The 20938-nt window shown below is 40.5% G+C and overlaps 1 protein-coding gene across 3 annotated transcripts in view; it reads left to right on the top strand.

Annotated features, from left to right (window-relative positions):
• Positions 1–20938, top strand: part of LOC131030391 (uncharacterized) — a 208251-nt gene that overhangs the window by 126300 nt on the left and 61013 nt on the right. For 2 of the 3 annotated variants that reach the window (XM_057961196.2, XM_057961193.1), the window contains one exon: positions 20621–20731. The exons of the other annotated variant lie outside the window; for it this stretch is intronic. In XM_057961196.2, the coding sequence (XP_057817179.1) occupies positions 20621–20731 (111 nt within the window). The remainder of the gene's footprint in view (positions 1–20620; positions 20732–20938) is intronic. 3 annotated transcript variants of the gene reach the window in all.

Raw genomic sequence — 20938 nt, 5'->3', positions numbered from 1 at the left:
GTGTTAGACACAATGTACCACTGAGAGGGGGGTGAATCAGTGGTTTGCAAACTTTTCCCTTTATCAATTCTATGTGTGTATACCGGTTTGTTAGATCTAACAGAAAGCTAACTTACTGGTTAGAGGGGAGACTAACTCAAATGCACTCACACATAAAGGAGTCATCAAATAGCACCAGCATATATGAGGAAAACCCAAGATGGGAAAAACCTCGGTGAGAAATGCTGTTGGAGTCTATTGCTGCAACCCAGCCTCACAATGAAACTTTGATTACAATGTTTAGGGCACCAACCCAAGGAGCACCAACCCCTGATTTAGGGCACCAACCCAAGGAGCTACAATCCCTGCACCGAGCTCCAACTTAGTGATTTACAAAATCATGTTTTTATACCAAAGTTATCTTCTTGTTACAAAAGAACTTTGTAACTCTCAAGTATGTCTCTCCACTGGTTCTCCTCTCTACAGATCTCTGTCGGTTCTCTGTTCACCTTTTCTCTATAGCAACCTTATCTCATGTTGCAACCTACTCTCTGCTGCACCTCTATCTCTGCTGCACCCTTGTCGGTTTAGCCTCTTCTCCTTCTCTGTTGGTTCCGCTCTCTGCCAGTTCTGCACTCTGCCAATTCTCTCCTCTTTGCTACACTGCTGCTCTCCACCAATACTACACTGTGCCGGTTCTATGCAGTCTTCTGCAACTCTTCTCTGCCGATATGGTCACCACTGGTTTACTCTGTTAGATTCAATGGCTGACTATCGGTTGCCTCACTAATGCCGGTTGAACCCTTCAACCTGCTTCTCTCTCACACTCAGTCTCTCATCTGATACTCATTGAGCACTTGATTGATTTCTTCCCACATGCAACAACACTCTCTCATTCAACGGCAACCCTCATCGATTTTGGCTTGCATATTTATAAACTAGTTTTCTCACCAAAATCCAATTCAAACTTTGGGCGGTTAGGGTTTCCTCATCGACCTTGAGGCAAACCAAATCCAATCAGATCTCACAAGATTTGATCACCTAGATTGATAACCTGTAACTCATCAATCAACCCCGCCATTGTCGTGCCTTCCTGATCATGCCTTCCTTATTTAGCAGTCTGCATTTAACCTGTCAGCGGATTTCTTGGTCGATCACCAAGAATGGCTTCACGGTTCCTTTGACTTGCCTCGATCTGGTCAAATAGTTTGTGTTGGATCTCTGTTGTGTGTTTGACTTCGAGCCGCAAACCTCTGCTGCACCTCCCATGAATCACGCAATCGACATAAATGTCGACCTGTCGCCAACTACTTCACCGACACATCACACCGATCTGTGCATGCATGCCACTTCACCTCCACGTGGCCCCTATGTCGGTATCCACTTTTGTTGGATCATTTGTGTCGGTATGGATAGGATCACCGACCAACCCCATTACTGGGTTCATTTACCGGCTTACTAACCATGCCGGTTAAACCCTGAACTGGTCTTTCATCAACCTTGCACCTTTCTTCTCTTCAGGTGGAACACCCAATCGATCAACACACTTGCTAACCTACCTTATGCACATCCTCATCAGATGGGAAACTTCTGCATTTGCACTATGTTAGCATTACCGGTGGCCATACTTACCGGTAAACACCTTTGATGACACCATGTCATCAACCTTCAACTGTTTCCATCTGAGGCATCTGCATGCCAGTTGCACTCTCCATCTGTAGCTACTCAGCCTTGCCTTCTTCATCATCAACCCAAACCATATCTCAACCGGTTTGTCAAACTGACAAACCCATCACTTCTTTACCTGTCCTGGCAACTCTTCATGCCTTCTCTGTCGGTCCAGTGCATATCCCTGATTTCATGCACTTGAGGCATCTTTGTGATTCATTGGTAGATCCGGTGTGAGCCTTCGAACACTTGCCTATAACACTTCTGTCTTATCTCACAGAACTATGATGCACGCTTTGCATAATAGGAGATAAGCTCCACTTACTGGTGGGAGTGGATCCTTGTCATCTGCATCCTGCAATGCACCAATATGGCTTCCCTGTTTGAGCAACATATCTTCAAACATGCACATGTGATCCGGTTGGGGCACTCTTACTGTCAGTTATCTCTTCATATGGTGACTACATCTTTATCCGGTGGGAGTCCTACTGTTTGGCATCCACACAGCATACCAGTGACCTGTACATCCTTCTCCTTCAGTGTTGATGTGATTTAGGTAACATTTCGCCTCTTCATCACAATCAACAACTCAACATCTTGCTCATCTTGCTTGTACACTGGTCATAAGCTTTCCGGTACGCAACCACACTCTGTCAACACACCACTTACCAATTGACATCCTTTCCTTGCCGGTGATAGACTATACTGGTAACCTGTCCATTTCATCGAAACAAGTCAAACACTAACTTGTGTACTGTTGACACCACCGATCATTCTTCTGAATGACATTCTCTCCCTTACCGGTAGCCTACTAAGCTAGGTGACATCAAAGACATAACATGAACTATATTCCCATATTGGCTGTCTATCTATACGGGTTGGCATCAATGACAACACAATGCCAAGAATCTCTCCCTTTGGCATTGATGTCAACACATGTAGTATCTGGCATACTACATATTCTCTCTCCCTTTTTGTGCAATCCAACTCTCCTCCTTTGTATAATCCATGGATTTTGACACATGTAGTATGCGGTATACTACAAAATCTCTTTTTCCCTTGGACATCAATGGCAAAGGGTATTGTCATGATTTCTCTCCTTGTATCAATCGGGCATTGACATAAATTTTTCTCCCCTTTTGCTCTACCATATGCTTCTCCTCCTTCAACCATCATTCGTTGCATCTTCTCAAGTCACAACACTTGAGATGGAGGACTCAACCATCAATTGACACCAATTGAGCATACTAAATTGATACTAATTGTTAAAGCACTCAATTGCAGAAGGATGTGTCAGTGAATACTGCTTACCTGCCGGTTAGACTGCATCATTCCTTGTTTGATCCCAATTTATCTTGAGAATCAAATGTGATTGTGCTATGAATACAACCAATTGGGAAAGTAGATACCCTTAATCATGAAATTCTCTTGGGTATTCCTACAACAATTTCTATCATCTGCAGTTTAGGCAGTCAGTACACCCACAAGTTCAAGCATGTCGGGTCTGCTTCATAAGAACTTGAACTCCCCTTGAGTCATACATCTTAGGTCCACATTGCCTGTCAGGTCCTATACCGGAACTCCAATCATCTCCACATACCAGTTGAGCTGTGCATATGTGATTATCTGATGATCTTTCAGCTCCCTTATATCCACCACAAGCTATGACATGATCCTGGATCTTCACAATGCCATACGATGTCATCATCATGCCATGAATCAAACCGGTTAGCCCAAAAACATGCAAGCCTGCATGATCAACAACCGGGCCAACATATGTCATTCTTGTCTTCATCAACACCACCTGAGACATAAACTCCTCAATGATCTCTAGCCTCATTGTCTTACATAACCTGCAAGTACCTGTTAGCATTCATACTGGTAACTATTAGAATAATATCTTTCTCTTTGTGTTATTAATGGTCATTTAAGTTGTTTCTAATTTCGCCTCTAGTTAACGATTGTTTCTTTTAGAAACATCGTCTTTGTAACTCTATTTAAAGGAGCTTTGTCTCCTTGATTAATTGAACAACATCGATTCTTTGAAATCCATATGCTTTTGCATCTGTTTTATGGTATCAGAGTCTGAGTAAAGAATTTGTGAATTCTTTTCCGAGATTTTTCGGGCCTCTTAGTTTTGTTGTAGATTTTCGAAAATTTTTTGTTCAAAAATCCGTTTTGGACTGTGTTTATGCCGTGTAACGGGATTCTTCCTATTTGCGTTTGTATGGTGAAGGTTTTCGGCATTTTTCGGCGCAGTACAGACCCACCATTTTTTCTGCAACCTGCAACTTGGTCAAACCTGCATTTTTTGACTTTCGGCTAGGGTTTTGACCCTCCAGATTCTGTCGAAATTTTTTTCTGAATACAAATTCGTGTTGGGTTTTTCGAGATCTCAACTGGGTTGTCGTCAGAATTTTTTGGGTGCCTCGATTTTCGAGCCAGCGAATCCAGATTCCGACAGCAAATTCCTTCTGGGTTTTTCGCAAGGATTTTTGGGTTGTCTTCGGATTTTTTTGGGTCAACCAAAATTTTTTTCTTGAAATTCGTGCTAGCCGTACTTCATTTTTTGAAGTCTGTACCTGCATCTGCCTTTGTTTTTGCATTGGGATTTGAATTTTTTGAATTCCGTGCCAGTGCCTCTTCTCAGTTTTTTTTGTTTTCCGTGCATTGGGAAACGTGCAAGATGGCGTCATTGACCAATTTGATGTTGGAGGCAATCAGGTTTTGTGCACTTAGCATCTTCTCAGTACCTCGTTTTTCGTGCCTCGAAAAGCGTAAAGATGGCTTATGGGCATTGATGTTTGTTTTGGTTTTTAATATTTTTTTTATCTAAAAAAAATTCTGATGGGTTTTAATATTTTTTTCCCTTGAAAAAATCTGTGGGTTTTAATAATTTTGTCCTAAAAAAATTATCTGTGGGTTTTTAAATATTTTTTGTCCCTGTAAAAAAAAAATCATGAGGGTTTATGATTTTTTCCTCAAAAGTTGTACTTTGTTGCAGTCAGTTTTTCGTCGCACCTGGAGTTGTTGTGCGAACATCTGCACTAGTCTCTTATTTGCAGTCTATTTTCGGGCATCTTGCTCATCTGCAATAGTTTGGAGGGTTTGCCGATTTTTTCCTCAAAATCGTGACAGCTGTTCTTGGTGTCTCTGGTTATAGGGAGGGACAGTTCTCCAACATCAAGTTGGACGGTTGGTGTTGTTGCATCTCCAGAAGTTGTACAATTTCTGGGAGGGTTGGTGGCAGACTCATCTCAAGTGGCAGAGTTAGTGGCAGGCTCTTGTCTTCTGTTGCAGCGTGTTCTGAGAAGAAGGGGCAACCTTCTCTGTTATTTCTCTTGGTAGTTAGAACAATGACCATTAAGGGAGGGTATTAGAATAATATATTTCTCTTTGTGTTATTAATGGTCATTTAAGTTGTTTCTAATTTCGCCTCTAGTTAACGATTGTTTCTTTTAGAAACATCGTCTTTGTAACTCTATTTAAAGGAGCTTTGTCTCCTTGATTAATTGAACAACATCGATTCTTTGAAATCCATATGCTTTTGCACATGCCGGCTCCTTGTATCGGTCCATCATCACCATCAAAGCACCTTCTTGTGACTCCAGACATCTTACGTCAATTTGCATCTGATGCCAATTGTGAGTATGTCAACCATTGACACAAGCAGTAGTGATCTATCTTTCATCTGTAGGTGTGTAGCCAAGGCAGTCACTACACACACTTATCTTCTTATTTCCTTCTTTCTTACCGACAACAACTTGTTCTTCCATGCGTCCTCTTCCACTGAGGGGGTGAATGGTAAGGTCAGTGTACTACTCCCCCTAAGGTCCTACATCTCCTTTAAGCCTTAGGAGATATCATCTGTGCATTGAATGCACAATGCCGTTCCATGGTCCTACTCTCCTCTTTCTTCCTCCAAACCTGCATAACTTCACTTTTCTTCCCATTTTCAGTCTTGGGAGCAGGTCTTACCTTCTTCTGCAGATTGGTCCTTACATTTCTGGATTTTGCATCACAACCGGAAGCAATGCTATAGTAGCACACAACATCCATCCCAACCTCATGATTGGGGAATCTTCTAACATACCGGTTAGCTCTTCCTTTTCTGATCATACCATTGTAGTCAGCTGCTGGTTTCCATGGTTTCCTTGCATGTGTAGGTACACCTCTCTTCTTGTTCCATGCAGGCCTTTGCTGCTCATATCTTCTATAACCGCTACTATACTGCATGGTTGTTCCATTGGTTGCCATGGAACTGTGAGTTCTTCTTCCTACATTCATAACTTCTATGGCCAGATCCATTGCAGTTATAACAAACATTATTTGCATAACCGAGAGAGGAGTTATGCATGTATCTACTCCTTGATGCATTTTGCTCATATGCATGATAAGTGTGAGATCCTAGATTATTGCTTCTAGATCCCTTTCTACATTCTTCTTCCCTATGGCCATGACCATTACATGCAAAGCAATAACCGGAGAAGGAAGGTTTATAACTTACAAACTTATTCTGCCATGCATGTGGAGATCTTACCGATCTGGTGTCCCCATTTCTGCTTCTCTGGAGATGGATCCTAGGTTGTTCATTTCTTGCAGCTCTTCCATCTGATCTCTTCTTTTCCCACACCTGCTTTGTCTTGTGTGCGGTAGCATTCCTTTGTCCTCTTCCGGTAGGAGGTCTTCTTTGCTGTCTTCTTCTGTTCTTGCTTCTGGTGAAGCTGTCTTCTTCCATCTTCCCTTTTCCTTTGGGATCTGCATTGTTCCTTCTTCTTGCAACACCGGTCTTCATTCTTGTCTACATGTCTTCACTGGTTGTGGTTAGATCTACCTTCTTTCGCGGAGTATTCTGAACAATGAAGGTCTGTCCCTTGTTTTCTCCATTTGAGGAGACAAACAAAATGTCATTGTGGCGGACATTCTTGCTGGCGGAGCATTCACCGGCACCACTTCCTAATCCTTCAGTGTCCCTGGCAGGCTTTTGCTTATTCAACATTTTGTCCATGGCATCACTGCTGCCATCAAAACGGATTCTCACCTTGAGCTCATCCTAACATTTCTCAAGGTCATTTCGGAGAATCTCCATTTCTCCAAGCAGCTTCTGATATTCTTTATCTTTTACTTCTAGCTCAGATGCTAGATCTTCACACCTACACTCCTTGGTGTCTTCTTGTTCAGTTTTTAACTCTGAGACACATTTCTCAGATTCTTCGAGGCATCTGGTCAATCGGTTCTGCTCCACAACTGCAACATTCTTGAATATCTTGTATTCATTTCTCACTCTACTAAGCTCTTCAAGTGCATTTACAAGTTCTCCAAGATCAACTTCTGCCTCCTCTTCTTCTTCACCTTCACTATCACTGCCAAACACATCTTGCCAGTAGGAGTGACCTGCATGATCATTCTTAGATGTGTGCCTCTCATCTTCTGATTCTTGAGCCATGAAGAGGTGGGTTCCTTCTTCATCATTGCTGTGGCTGCTAGCAAATTCACCTTCATCATCTGTAGATACATGAGATGCATTTCTCATCCTATCTTCACAAACCGATTCTGCAGTGATAGGCTCATTTGTGATGGGGCAATGTGTGAAATGGTCACAACACCACCTAGATGTGGAAAAATACTAAAATAGGCCAGTTGGGGAAAAATACTAAAACAGTCCAATTATGAATTCAATCCATGCCAAAATAACCTTAAGTTTGCTAGATAATGAAGATTGGTGCTTTAAAAAAATAGTAGACTTCTCCAAGAAATGTGGAATGCTACCAAAATGTTTGAATTACATTTAGAAAGTACCATGGGACTCACCTTGATTTCCTGAATTCACCGCCGCTACCCAAATTCAATCTCAAAAAGGTTGGTGCTCTCCAAGAAAGTTGGAATTTCCAAAGGTATTGGAAAGGCCATAAAAAGGAAACATTACATGGAAGGTTCTTTGTTAAACTTCAATATCTTTGAGATGAGCTCAAAGAGGATTCATGTTAGGATATAATACAAATGGGCTTGCTTTTGTCATAATTAAATATATTTAATGATTTTGTATGTTCATGGAGTCAAATAGCTATGGAAGAGCCATAATTTGAAGAGAAGTGAGCCCATGAGGAACATCCAATGGAGAAGCCATTAAAAGTCACCGTTTTTGAAGCCCTTATTTTTGTTCCTTCATTTGCAAATTAGTAGAAAGAATTAGTTTTCTTGATTACTTGATATATCTTACCCATTTTCTTTGGGGAAGAACCAACTTTTGTGTTAGAAGTGTTGAGACATGGACCAGCTAGGACTCGAACCTAGGACCTTCCATACGCTGCTGGAGTGCTCTACCACTGAGCTACTGGCCCCTCTTGGACCAGTCCATCGTCAGTCCGGGTGTGGCTTATTTCCAACACCAACACCCCCCCTTAAGCCACACCTCTCGTGTGCTTGGGGCTCCTAGCCTGTACCTAGCTCTGATACCATGTTGAGACATGGACCAGCTAGGACTTGAACCTAGGACCTTCCATATGCTGCTGGAGTGTTCTACCACTGATGAAAGATCCTTGATGGATCCCCTTGCTGATCTGCTGTAGTTTTTAAATTAATAAACAATATTTTCTTGTGTTTCCTTTGATGGTTTTAGAGAATAGACAAAAGTTGCAGAAGGTTTGTTTATTTTTGTGTTTTTGATAGTTTTTCAGCAAGTAATAATTGAAGAACAAGTACATGAAAAGAGTATTGGAAATAAATGTTCATACACAGCCAAATCAGAATCGTACCAAGCAGATTTCTGATTTATTTAAATCAAATAATTGTCTAGATAGTGATTCCAAACAATTCCAGGAAGATTACAATAAGCAATGAGTCCAACCTGAATGAAAAGTGAATACTGAAATCAAGAAGGAAGCTGCGGCAAACATCCAAAGCTCTTACATAGCTCCACGTGGGAAGAGAAATGGTTGCAAAGTACAGCCGTATGGCTGTTAGGTGATGCCAAGCTAGAAACCCCAATCTCCACGCTGAACCCTAACTCTGTTCACTGAATCCTCCAGAAAAGATGTCGTACCAACTGTAAGGCACTGAAAACTGAATGCAAGAACCAAATAATCGCTGTGCTGGGGGCTACGTCCCAGATAGGCAAGACCCTGGGGTTTTCGTCCCAGATGTTGAATCGCTCTCTAGAGAAAATTCTCCAAATCAAAGATGAAATGTGTAAAAGGTAATTGATAATTAGGTTACCATCTCCTTATAACTCCTTCCCTCTAGCTCGAACCCTAAAAGTGTATGAAAAGTGCGCTTAGGCTTATAAAGTCTTATTTCTCATTTTTAGTCGCCAAGTATAGAGAAAACGCCACTTTTTTAATATAAAAGAATTCCATTCATCAAAAGGGTCCCTAACAAAAGGGAAACATTTAGAAAAGTTCAAGACCTTTCCAACGAGCTATAACACATGGGCATATGCATCCAGATGAAGCCAAAAACCCCTTATTACTCCAAAATGGCTATAAACATAGCCTTATTTTATTAATTAAACGCTAACTTAGGAAATATTTAAATATATTAAAAATATAACCCAAATAGCTGCAGAAGGCTCAAATGACTCCAAAAGTCTGAAACGGAACCTATCACCTGTCGGAAATCATGGATCAACTGGCAGTCTCATCCCTAAAATCTAGGGATGCTCCTAGAAACTAGGAAACACACCCAAATCTCCTGAAACTGAAACCAAGGAATGGTCTCATGGAACCCCAACCCTGGACGCTGTCACAACCTCCTAAAAAGCAGGAACTGCCTCCTAAAATCAAGGAACTGCTCCAAACTGGTCTACTACTGCCAGAAACACCAAATCCAAACACTGAATATCCTGACTGAGTCTCTATCCACCATTGCCAACCTACAAGACTCCATAATAGGCTAACTCACATGTCTCTGCTAGACAGAGCTAAAGAGGGGACATGACAACTGAGCTACTAGCCCCTCTTGGACCAGTCCATTGTCGGTCCGGGTGTGGCTTATTTCCAACACCAACAAGAAGAAATTGCTTATCATTTGATTGTTGATGAAGATAAAGTCTCCCAAACATACATGGAGTAAAGTATTGATTCAATTGTTTTTTCCAAGCAAAAAGACATTTACTATGCTAAAGATGTAGAAGCATTAGAGGAATTTCTCTTCGCATTTGAGGGATTATTTGAAGAACCTGCACAAGACAAAATTGGAAAACTAGAAGTTAAGCTTTCGATAATAGTCATTGAACTGATGCCATGTTTTGATATACTTTAAGAAGAAAAAGGGTTGAATGATGAAGAAAATGGTTGTGAAATCAATGGTAAAGAGTCTGATTGTTTGGTTTCACTTAAAGACATATTCTTTGAAGTCTTTTGTGTTGATAAAACTGAAGGGACCTGGTTTGTCCAAGGAATGACATTATGGGATTATAGATAGCAAAGTTTATCACTTGAGGATATTTTTCTTCAACATGTATATTTTGATAATGATTTAATGCTTGAGGGATGAAATTGGGTTGGCTTGTTAGATGAATATTCAATGGATGAGAATGCTGAAAACAAAATCAAGGGTAAGAGATAGAGATATGTTTCCAACATCTTCAATCTTTCCTAGAGGATGATGCTTTAACTGTGTTCAGGATTGAAAATGCCAAAGTGGTGGGAGAAGAGCAAATTGGATATGTAAAAATCATTATTCTTACAAATGTGTTGCAGCAGCCTCGAGACCTTGCTAGATACCTCGAAATGGAAGCAGAGTATTTCCACTTGCTTTTTCAATCTTTTCCTTATGAAAGATTATTTGGAACTAATGCTCATTAATCAGTTTTTGCTAACTTCTTGCTGCCTCAAACCTTGAATTTTCACGAGCAGAAGATGTAATGGGCACCCCCCTGTTCGGTACTAAATTTATGTCCTTTTTACTTAGTGTAATTTTGTCAAACAGTTGGCGTGCAAGCTGACTACTGGATTTTTTTTTGGTTCTTGTTTTGCTAAAGGATAAATTTGGTAAACTAATATTTATTGTAAAGCTTTCAAAGTTTATTCAATATAAAAATAACCAGACATATCAAATGCCAAAAACAAGAGGATTAATGTTGATGGTATTTATTTAATTCCAACTCCAAGCATACAAATCAGATTTGAAGAATATTACAGACCATAAGATAATAAACAAATTCAAACCTGGACTCCACAAGTATAGAACCTGCTGAAAACACTGTTCACGCACTGTAGCTGCACTATTCATGGCACTGTAGCATTTTTACTATTCACGCGGTACTGTAGCAAAACACTGTTCACGCGGTACTGTAGCAAAACACTATTCACGCGGCACTATAGCAAAACACTATTCACGCGGTACTGTAGCAAAAACACTATTCACGCAGTACTATAGCAAAAACACTATTCATGCGGTACTGTAGCAAAAACACTATTTTCAAATCTGCACTTTCAAACCCCTGTAAAAACATCATGCGAGAGCACCAAATGAAGCCCAATGTGTTTCCTGAATGAAAACACCATTAATCCTCCTGACTGTGTCTTTCAACAGCGAAGAGAATGCTAGCAAAGAGGGATTCCGTCCTCCAAGCCCAATAATCAGATCTCTACGAAATCCAACGGCATAACATTAATTCATCCCCCAGCCTCACCCAAAAGAGAGCTCTCAACCTCCATTTATATCTTCTCCCTGGATGCAAACACTTCATTTCCTAAATGTGGGATAATACAATTAGAATAAAATATTATTTCCCACAATGTACCGTTAAAGGGAACTTTTAATATTTTAAACATTACTTTATATTCCCAACCTTGTAAAATAACGATAAAGTTAAATATTTAATTTAACTTTACACTTTATCGTTAAATATTAAAACATTGTTGATAATCCCTTTAAATCATTGTCGCCTTCAAATATTTTTACTGATAGTTATGCCAACCAGGGAAACACTAAAAATTTCAAGTCACTGCTTGGAGACTAACTTACTATAAATAGTAAGTGTCTAGAAACCCTGTCAAAGCAGCACCGATTGGCCTGAAATCGAAAACACCTAGGCCAAAACACCTCAGGATCCCATCAATGTCCTTGTTAGCCTTCGGGACCATGTCAGAATAGGCTAACGACACCCCATATCATGTTGCGCTAAAAAGGGGAGATTACAGTCCGCCCCCCTTGAAATTGCTTGTCCTCAAGCAAGTTCGGTCCTGAATGTTGCAATACCTGCTCATTCTCCCATGTAGCATCCTCATCTGGCAGGTCTCTCCATTTCACCAAGTATTCCTTAACGATTCTGTTCCTGAGTGTCCTTTCCCTGATATCCAGAATAGCTTCGGGTACTAACACAAGCTTCCCCTCCTCATCCAAAGGGGGTAAATCTGCAGAAGGCACTACACTCTGACCAATGGCTTTCTTAAGCCTTGACACATGAAACACATTGTGCACCCGACTGCCCTCTGGAAGCTCAAGCTCATAGGCGACTTCGCCCACTCTGCGAATCACCCTGTAGGGACCATAAAATCTAGGCTTCAACTTTTCAGCTCTGCTCTTCTTGAGTGATGACTGTCTATATGGTTGTAGCCTCAAGTAAACCATATCCCCTACCTCGAAACTGCGCTCTATTCGGTGCTGATCAGCGTACAATTTTTGTTGATTCTGGGCCTGCTGTATATTCTCCTTGAGCACTTTCAGGATGTCCTGACTATCCTGCAATAAGTTTTTGGCTTTGGGCACTCTGCTGTCCCCCAAAACTAAATCCATGAAGCTAGGTGCATCATAACCATAGAGTGCCATGAAAGGAGTCATCCTGATGGACATATGATAAGTGGTGTTATAACAATACTCTCCGATATGCAACCATCTGACCCAAGCTTTTTGTTGTGCAGTTACATAGTTCCTCAAATATCCCTCCACCCATTTATTCACAATCTCTGTTTGCCCATCTGTCTGCGGATGATAACTAGTGCTAGGTGTAAGATCTGTAACACACAACCTAAACAACTCCTGCCAAAAAACACTCATAAACTTACTATCCCGATCACTAACAATGAATCTGGGCAACCCATGTAACTTGAATATCTCTCTAAAGAAAAGATCTGCCACCTGTGCTGCTGTGTAAATGGACGGAATAGCAAAGAAGTGAGCGAACTTCGTCAAGCGGTCCACCACCACATAGATGCAATCCCTTCCCTGCACTCGTGGTAAACCAGTGATGAAGTCCATCGAAATACTTTACCATTTCCTATCTGGAATGGGCAAGGGCTGTAATAAACCTGCAGGAAATGTGTGCTCTCCCTTATTCTGTTGACAAACCGCACACTCCCTGACATACCTCTGAACATCATCCTTGAGCCCTCTCCATGTGAACCGCTCTCGGATCTGCCTGTAGGTCTTGAAGATCCCCGGATGCCCAGCTGTGGGTGCATCATGGAATGCCTTAAGTATCACCTCTCTCAAATGTGATGACGGAATCAAATAAACCCTGTCTTGAACTCTGATCAATCCATCTATCACCTCATAGCGATCATCCTGTATAGTACCTGAAATCAATCCAGAAGCCGAAGCATCTCCGACATACTCTGCTATAATCTGATCTCTCCAATCTCCTGAAATCTCTGCCAGAGCACATAAGTGAGGTCTCCGAGATAAGGCATCAGCCACCACGTTTTTCTTACCTTTGACAAACTCTATGTCAAAGTCATAAGCCTGCAATTTAGTAACCCATTTCTGTTGCCGGTCATTAAGATCACGCTGGCTCATGAAATATTTTATGCTATTGTGATCAGTTTTGATCACAAACCGTCCACCTACTAAGTATGATCGGAATTTGGCCAATGCATGCATTATGGCCAACATCTCCCTGTCATAGATAGAATAGCTCCTCTCAACACCTCGAAGCTTCCTACTCTCGAATGCAATGGGATGTTTCTCCTGCATCAATACTGCCCCTATCCCATCACCTGAAGCATCACACTGAAGTTCAAATGGCTTCGTGAAATCTGGTAGAGCTAAAACCGGACAAGATGACATCACTTGTTTGAAGTGGTCAAAACATCCCTGCGCTGCTTCTGTCCATACAAAGGCTCCCTTTTTAGTGAGGTCTGTCAAAGGTGCTGCAGTCTGTGAAAACCCCTTAACAAACCTCCTGTAAAACCCGCATAAACCAAAGAACCCCTTAAGCTGTGTGAGGTTTGTGGGAGTAGGCCAATCTACTATAGCTCTAATCTTTTCGGGATCAATCCGAACACCATCCGCACTAATAATATGCCCAAGGTATAGTAATTCTGTCATACCAAACTCACACTTAGACTCCTTGGCATACAAAGACTCTCTCTCTAGGATAGATAATACCTCCTCCAAATGCTGTGAATGTTCCTCCCAAGTCTTACTGAAGACCAAGATGTCATCAAAGAAGATCAAGACAAATCTCCTCAACTGCTCCCTGAATACCTGGTTCATACAACTCTTAAATGTAGCGGGTGCATTGGTTAGTCCAAATGGCATAACCATAAATTCAAAGTGGCCATATTGACATCGGAAGGCTGTTTTCTCAATGTCCTCTGCTCTCATCTTGATCTGATGGTATCCAGATTGCAAATCAATTTTGGTGAAGAAGCATGCCCCATGCAACTCATCAATCAGCTCATCAATCCTAGGAATGGGATACCTGTTTTTAATTGTTTTCTTATTCAATGCCCTGTAATCGATGCACATGCGCATCGTCCCATCCTTCTTCTTTACCAAAACTACAGCTGAAGCAAAGGGGCTTTTGCTAGGCCTGATGTGCCCCATCTCCAACAACTCCTTAATTGCCTTCTCTATCTCATCTTTATGTTTCTTAGGATGACGATAAGGAGTGATCATCACTGGTTTGGCTCCCTCCTCGAGCTCAATAACATGCTCTGCACCCCTGTTAGGAGGAACCCCATGAGGAATATCACTGAATACCTTGGCATGCCTGTCAAGAATCTCCTGTATATCTGGTGGATAACTCTTCACCCGAGGCTCCGGTGAAGTTGGCATAACTAAGCACTCTGTCGCCCACTCTGTCATTATGTCGAAAAAGTTTCTCCATTCTCCTCAAAGAGACTACCTTGCAACTCCCATCTGAAAGTCCCCTGAGTACAACAGTCCTACCCTCATGCTGAAACCTCATTTCCAACTTTGCTAGGTTGAAAGTGAACTCAACCAGCGATGCCATCCATGTCATACCGAGGATGACGTCGTAATCTCCCATGTCCACAACATAGAAATCATCCTTCAACTCATAACCATCTCCAAATCTAATGTGAAGATTTGAAACCTTCTGAGTACATAATAGCTTTTGGCCATTAGCCACCATGACTCTAAAACCATCATGCTCCTCTGTCTGTAAACCTCTCCTGGCTACCAACTGTGTATCTATAAAGTTATGTGTAGCCCCAGTGTCAATGAGAGATATCACTTTCTGCCCCTGGATAGTGCCCCTGACCTTAAATGTGATTGCCTTTTGGGCCCCTGTCAAGCGTGCCAACGATCTATCATCCTTAGGAATGCTGCTCTCCTCTATCGTGTTACCCTCATCTGAATCGGAGTGCTGATCCTCCCCCTCTGACTCTGACTCCTCTGCTGAAAAATACTCCATTTGATTTGCCTTAGCCTTGAGAGGGCATTTATGAGATAAGTCCCAAGGCTCTCTACACTGGAAGCACAATTTCTTCTTTCGAAGTTCATTCAAGGTTTCACTGTCTAGTCCTTTTGATCCTTCTTTGGGTTTGTTATACTCTTTCTGAAATGGTTTTTTGTCTTTTTCCTTGCGGTAGGAAGAATCTGTTGAATGGTATTTTCCCTTGTATACCGAAGGGGCTAAATCTCGTGCCTTTTTAGTTGTTTCTGCTAAGGTGAGTGGATCATGTCCCTTCACCCAACCACGTAATGGATCAGCAAGCCCATCACAAAATAACACCACCAATCTCCTAGGAGAGATATCAGTAACAAGTACAGACAAACGCTGAAACTCGGTGATGTAAGCATCCACTGAACCTGACTGTTTTAACTGTGCTAGCTCCTTGAAATGTAACTCGGGATCCCTAGTGTCAAATCTCTCAATCAATCTTTCTGTGAATTCCTCATAGGATGTAATCTGATTATGCCCCAGAGTCACCATGCCATGATGCCACCATTCATGCGCAACGCCGTCCAAATGCATAGCCGCATACTTGATAGCCTCATCCTCAGGCATAGGATTTAGCTGCAAGTATGTATCTATCTTCTGCACCCAAGCTCGTGCAGTCATCTTCCCTAAAGCATCATAATAAGGCAAGGAAAGTTTTCCAACTTTCTTCCTCAGCTCAAAATTCTGATTCCTCCCTCCTGCTCTAGGCATATGTCTCATCCTCAAGTCCATATAATCTCTGAGGGAAATATCTGCCTGAAACTCGGGTCCACTGGCCTCCCAGTCCCTCCTGAACTGACCCTGTAACTCAGTAATCTGCGGTTCGTTCACTGGTTGAACCGGATCCCTAGGTGGAAAGGTGGGTAGAAGAGGTCTTGAGCTCGCTGTTCGAGCTGGGCGTGCAATGTGTCTAAAGTTATCCGCCTCATTCCCATTGTTGCCATGTCCATTATTACCATTAATATTATTCTCAGGGCCATTGTTGTTGCCTCGGCCTCCATTATTATCATTGCCCCTATTGTTATCATTTCCCCTATTGTTATTGTTTCCATTGTTGGCATCACCTGGATTAATATTAACGCCCATCTGTCTAGCCATAAGCTGCAACATCATGTCCATTCGCCTATTCTGCTCCTGCTGCATACGCTGCCCTTGCTCTAACGTACCCAGCAACTGTCTGAACATTACCTCCCCCTGATCTGGAACGATATTCCTCTCATCTCGGTCACCCATACTGCTGTCCTGCTCGAAGAATATTTCCTCTATGTCTGTATGACTGGATTCTATGTCCACCTGCACGGATGAACTAGACTGCTCACTCTGACTATCCGGATTTCTATTTTGTTTGGCCCTGGTATTGCGAAAATTATAATGCCCCTGTCGCATGCTCAATCATACATTCTGGACCTATTTTATTTCTACAATATGTTTTGGTGAAAGTTTCCCACAAGATGGCAGAATCTTCTGCTCTGATACCACTGTAATGGGCACCCCCCTGTTCGGTACTAAATTTATGTCCTTTTTACTTAGTGTAATTTTGTCAAACAGTTGGCGTGCAAGCTGACTACTGGATTTTTTTTTGGTTCTTGTTTTGCTAAAGGATAAATTTGGTAAACTAATATTTATTGTAAAGCTTTCAAAGTTTATTCAATATAAAAATAACCAGACATATCAAATGCCAAAAACAAGAGGATTAATGCTGATGGTATTTATTTAATTCCAACTCCAAGCATACAAATCAGATTTGAAGAATATTACAGACCATAAGATAATAAACAAATTCAAACCTGGACTCCACAAGTATAGAACCTGCTGAAAACACTGTTCACGCACTGTAGCTGCACTATTCATGGCACTGTAGCATTTTTACTATTCACGCGGTACTGTAGCAAAACACTATTCACGCGGTACTGTAGCAAAACACTGTTCACGCGGTACGGTAGCAAAAACACTGTTCACGCGGTACTGTAGCAAATCACTATTCACGCGGTACTGTAGCAAAAACACTATTCACGCGGTACTGTAGCAAAAACACTATTTTCAAATCTGCACTTTCAAACCCCTGTAAAAACATCATGCGAGAGCACCAAATGAAGCCCAATGTGTTTCCTGAATGAAAACACCATTAATCCTCCTGACTGTGTCTTTCAACAGCGAAGAGAATGCTAGCAAAGAGGAATTCCGTCCTCCAAGCCCAATAATCAGATTTCTACGAAATCCAACAGCATAACATTAATTCATCCCAGCCTCCCCCAAAAGAGAGCTCTCAACCTCCATTTATATCTTCTCCCTGGATGCAAACACTTCATTTCGTAAATGTGGGATAATACAATTAGAATAAAATATTATTTCCCACAATGTACCATTAAAGGGAACTTTTAATATTTTAAACATTACTTTATATTCCCAACCTTGTAAAATAACGATAAAGTTAAATATTTAATTTAACTTTACACTTTATCGTTAAATATTAAAACATTGTTGATAATCCCTTTAAATCATTGTCGCTTTCAAATATTTTTACTGATAGTTATGCCAACCAGGGAAACACTAAAAATTTCAAGTCACTGCTTGGAGACTAACTTACTATAAATAGTAAGTGTCTAGAAACCCTGTCAAAGCAGCACCAATTGGCCTGAAATCGAAAACACCTAGGCCAAAACACCTCAGGATCCCATCAATGTCCTTGTTAGCCTTCGGGACCATGTCAGAATAGGCTAACGACACCCCATATCATGTTGCGCTAAAAAGGGGACATTACAGAAGATTTCAAGATATGAGCTGCAATGGTTAGAACCTCAACTCAAGTGGAGGAGTTGTTATTTTTCCTAACTCATTAAAGGCTTCATCTAGCCAATGCCTCCTTTCCATTTGTAGGTAGATAGTTGTCTTTTCTTGTGCTCATTATGTTGTAATGTTTTTTCCTTTAATGCGACATGTTTGTTTACTGTTCCATTTTAGCTTAAGTACTAAAATAGGCTTGACTCTATTGCTTGCAAATAAGACATTGCCAAAGTTTTATTCAAATTTTTTAAGGTTCTATGGTCCTCAAATTAGTTTTGTAGTCTTAAATTAAATCTTTTGTTCCACGTTATCAATTTCAACTAAATTCCTCACTTGTCGAGTTCCACATTGTCCTATCTTGCTTTAGTTTTTTAACTAACATTCTCGCAGATTAATTGAGGTTGCATCATGCCAAGTGAAAGACAATGAAGTTCTTAGCTATTGCAGGCTTCAACACAAAATGGAAGAGGATGAGGGTTGAAGCCTTTGATCCACAATGACAAAATATGTTAAATAACTCTCCAGCATCGCATCTAAATGGCAATACTAGCAAAGGGAAAAGAAGAAGTGTGGCACACATTTGAGATTGCAATGCTAGGGATAAATGATAACAAATAGTGGCAAGTCACAATGAGAGCATAAGGCACAACCATTATGAAATTCTGCCAATCTCAAGAAATAGTAAACAAGTAAATATTTACACTTTTTAGATGGCTGTGCCATTATAAAACTGCAAGAGTGAGGTGGCAAAGGGATGAGGGAACCGTGAGAATGACGGAGATGAATCAAACTAAATGTTGCACCTTTTAGGTGGGGTTGCAATTAGAAAAGCATGACAAAGAGGTGGCAAATGACTTAAGAAAACACAAATAGCATGTGAAGTGAAAAGAAACAAGGAAATCACATTTTTAAGTGGCAATGCCACAAAAAAAGTTCTACATGGGCTAGCAATGACATGACAAAAGGACACCAAGAAGAAAAAAACACAATTTAGGTGGTGTAAGCATTAATAAACATCGATTAGGGGATGGTAGAGTGTAAAAGTGATTAGCATCCAGCATGGGTGATAAAAGGGAGTTAAAAGAACAAAGGTCACAATTTTTGAGTGCTGCAGCTATTAAGAAACTGCCTAAAGGACAGTTTGCCGACTTCAAAATTTGGTGCCGAAGCAAGTGCTTTAAAAGCAAAAAATCAGTCTTAGGGGTGCAGAGGGGAAAAACAGGAAGGCCAAAAATTTATACACAGGCAGCTGAGTCATAAAGCAATTCAGTGCTGATATTGACAAGGTTGTTGCAGGTTTGAGGTGTGATTTCAAGCACCATAGTGATAGATTTGTCAAGCAGTAGAGAAGTCGGATTATGAATAGCATATAAGGGTTTTTCATCATATCAGAGAACATGAGCTTCATGGTAACAAGTGATGTTTGTGTTACAATTTCAGCATATTCATGTGATTGTGTTGTTTTGAATTGCCTAGATGCCCATGATGGTGGTCAAATGTAAGATTTAATCAAGTTTTTGTTGGCATTCAGAATCAAGTATCAAAGCACCAGTAAAGGAGTGTGGACTTGATACTGGAATGTACTCTCATTCTTTTTCTTAATAAAAAAATGGATAGAACTGAGATTGTACTAATTTCTTAAAATTCTTACATTGAATTTTACCAGTATATATATTCTTCAAAACCAAGGAATGGATATAACTTTGCCACAAAATGAGAAGATGAAGTAGAGAACTGTGTGAAAAAAAATTGTTGTTCTTCATTTGAGGAAGTTTAAAATATACCCCTTAAACTGCACATATGAATTGTTAAGTTTGTCAGCATTATTTCCTTCATATTCAATAATTTCTGCCTTCATTTCCACGTTCAAGGACAGTTGAGATGAGACATTGCATGAAATTTCATGAGGCTACTCCACTTTTTTCCTCTGGGCTAGCTCACCCTTGTCTCCTCATGTTGAGTTAGAATGTCATACGGGGTTCCAAGCTTGCTGATTAGAGCCCCCATCCATGGCTTTTAGGCTAAATACCCTTTTCTACTATAATAAAGCATTTGTGTCTCCATAGGCTTCATTTTTGGTATAATATTTCGGGAGTACTCTATTCCTTTGTACTACATTGCATATGCATCCATTTCCACCAGTAGGGAACCGGAAAGCAATGCATTCTTGTAGCTTATGTTCTATGTGATAATATTGCCAACTTATTAGTCATATACGTTTTGATATGAATCTTTGTTATTATTTAATTTTGTTTTTGGCATAACATTCATTATACAATTAGCTTTAAGTTTGATATTGTATGCATGCTCGCTATTTAGAACACTACTTATATGTGCAAACATATAGGACAACGGATTTAGATTATTGGCACATTAAAATCAATGAGCTATAACAGGAATGAAATGTGGATGTGATGTCTATAGTTTTCTATTAATTTTTCTATTAGTTCTCATCCTTTTATCTATAATTAAAGCTGCACATTGAATCTAAGAATTATATTTTACATTTTAGCACCAAATATTTTAATTCTAATTTTGGTGTTCATGATGTATCAGGAGAGTTCTGGTTATGGAATTTATAGAAGGGACCCCTATTATGCGTCTAGGAGATGAGATGTCTAAAAAGGGGATAAGTCCAAACAGTAAAATGGCAATGGTAGTTAAGAGGTAAGAATTTCTACCTTTTTTGCATTCATAATCTGAACAAAACAGATGCATGTACCATCAAGGAAGAATATTGATACTTTTTTCCCCAAGTAAACCTTAGGGTTAAAGAACCTTGATGGACAAAATACAAAGCTGATAGGATTGCCCAGGGGGCACTCTTATTTACTCAAGGTGTGCCTCAACCAAAAAATGTCCTAAAAGCACGAT

This window comes from Cryptomeria japonica, chromosome 7 (assembly GCF_030272615.1).
Source record: "Cryptomeria japonica chromosome 7, Sugi_1.0, whole genome shotgun sequence".
Classification (NCBI taxonomy): Eukaryota; Viridiplantae; Streptophyta; class Pinopsida; order Cupressales; family Cupressaceae; genus Cryptomeria; species Cryptomeria japonica.
Note: the sequence above shows the minus strand (reverse complement) of the source record. Positions and strands in the feature narration are given on the sequence as shown.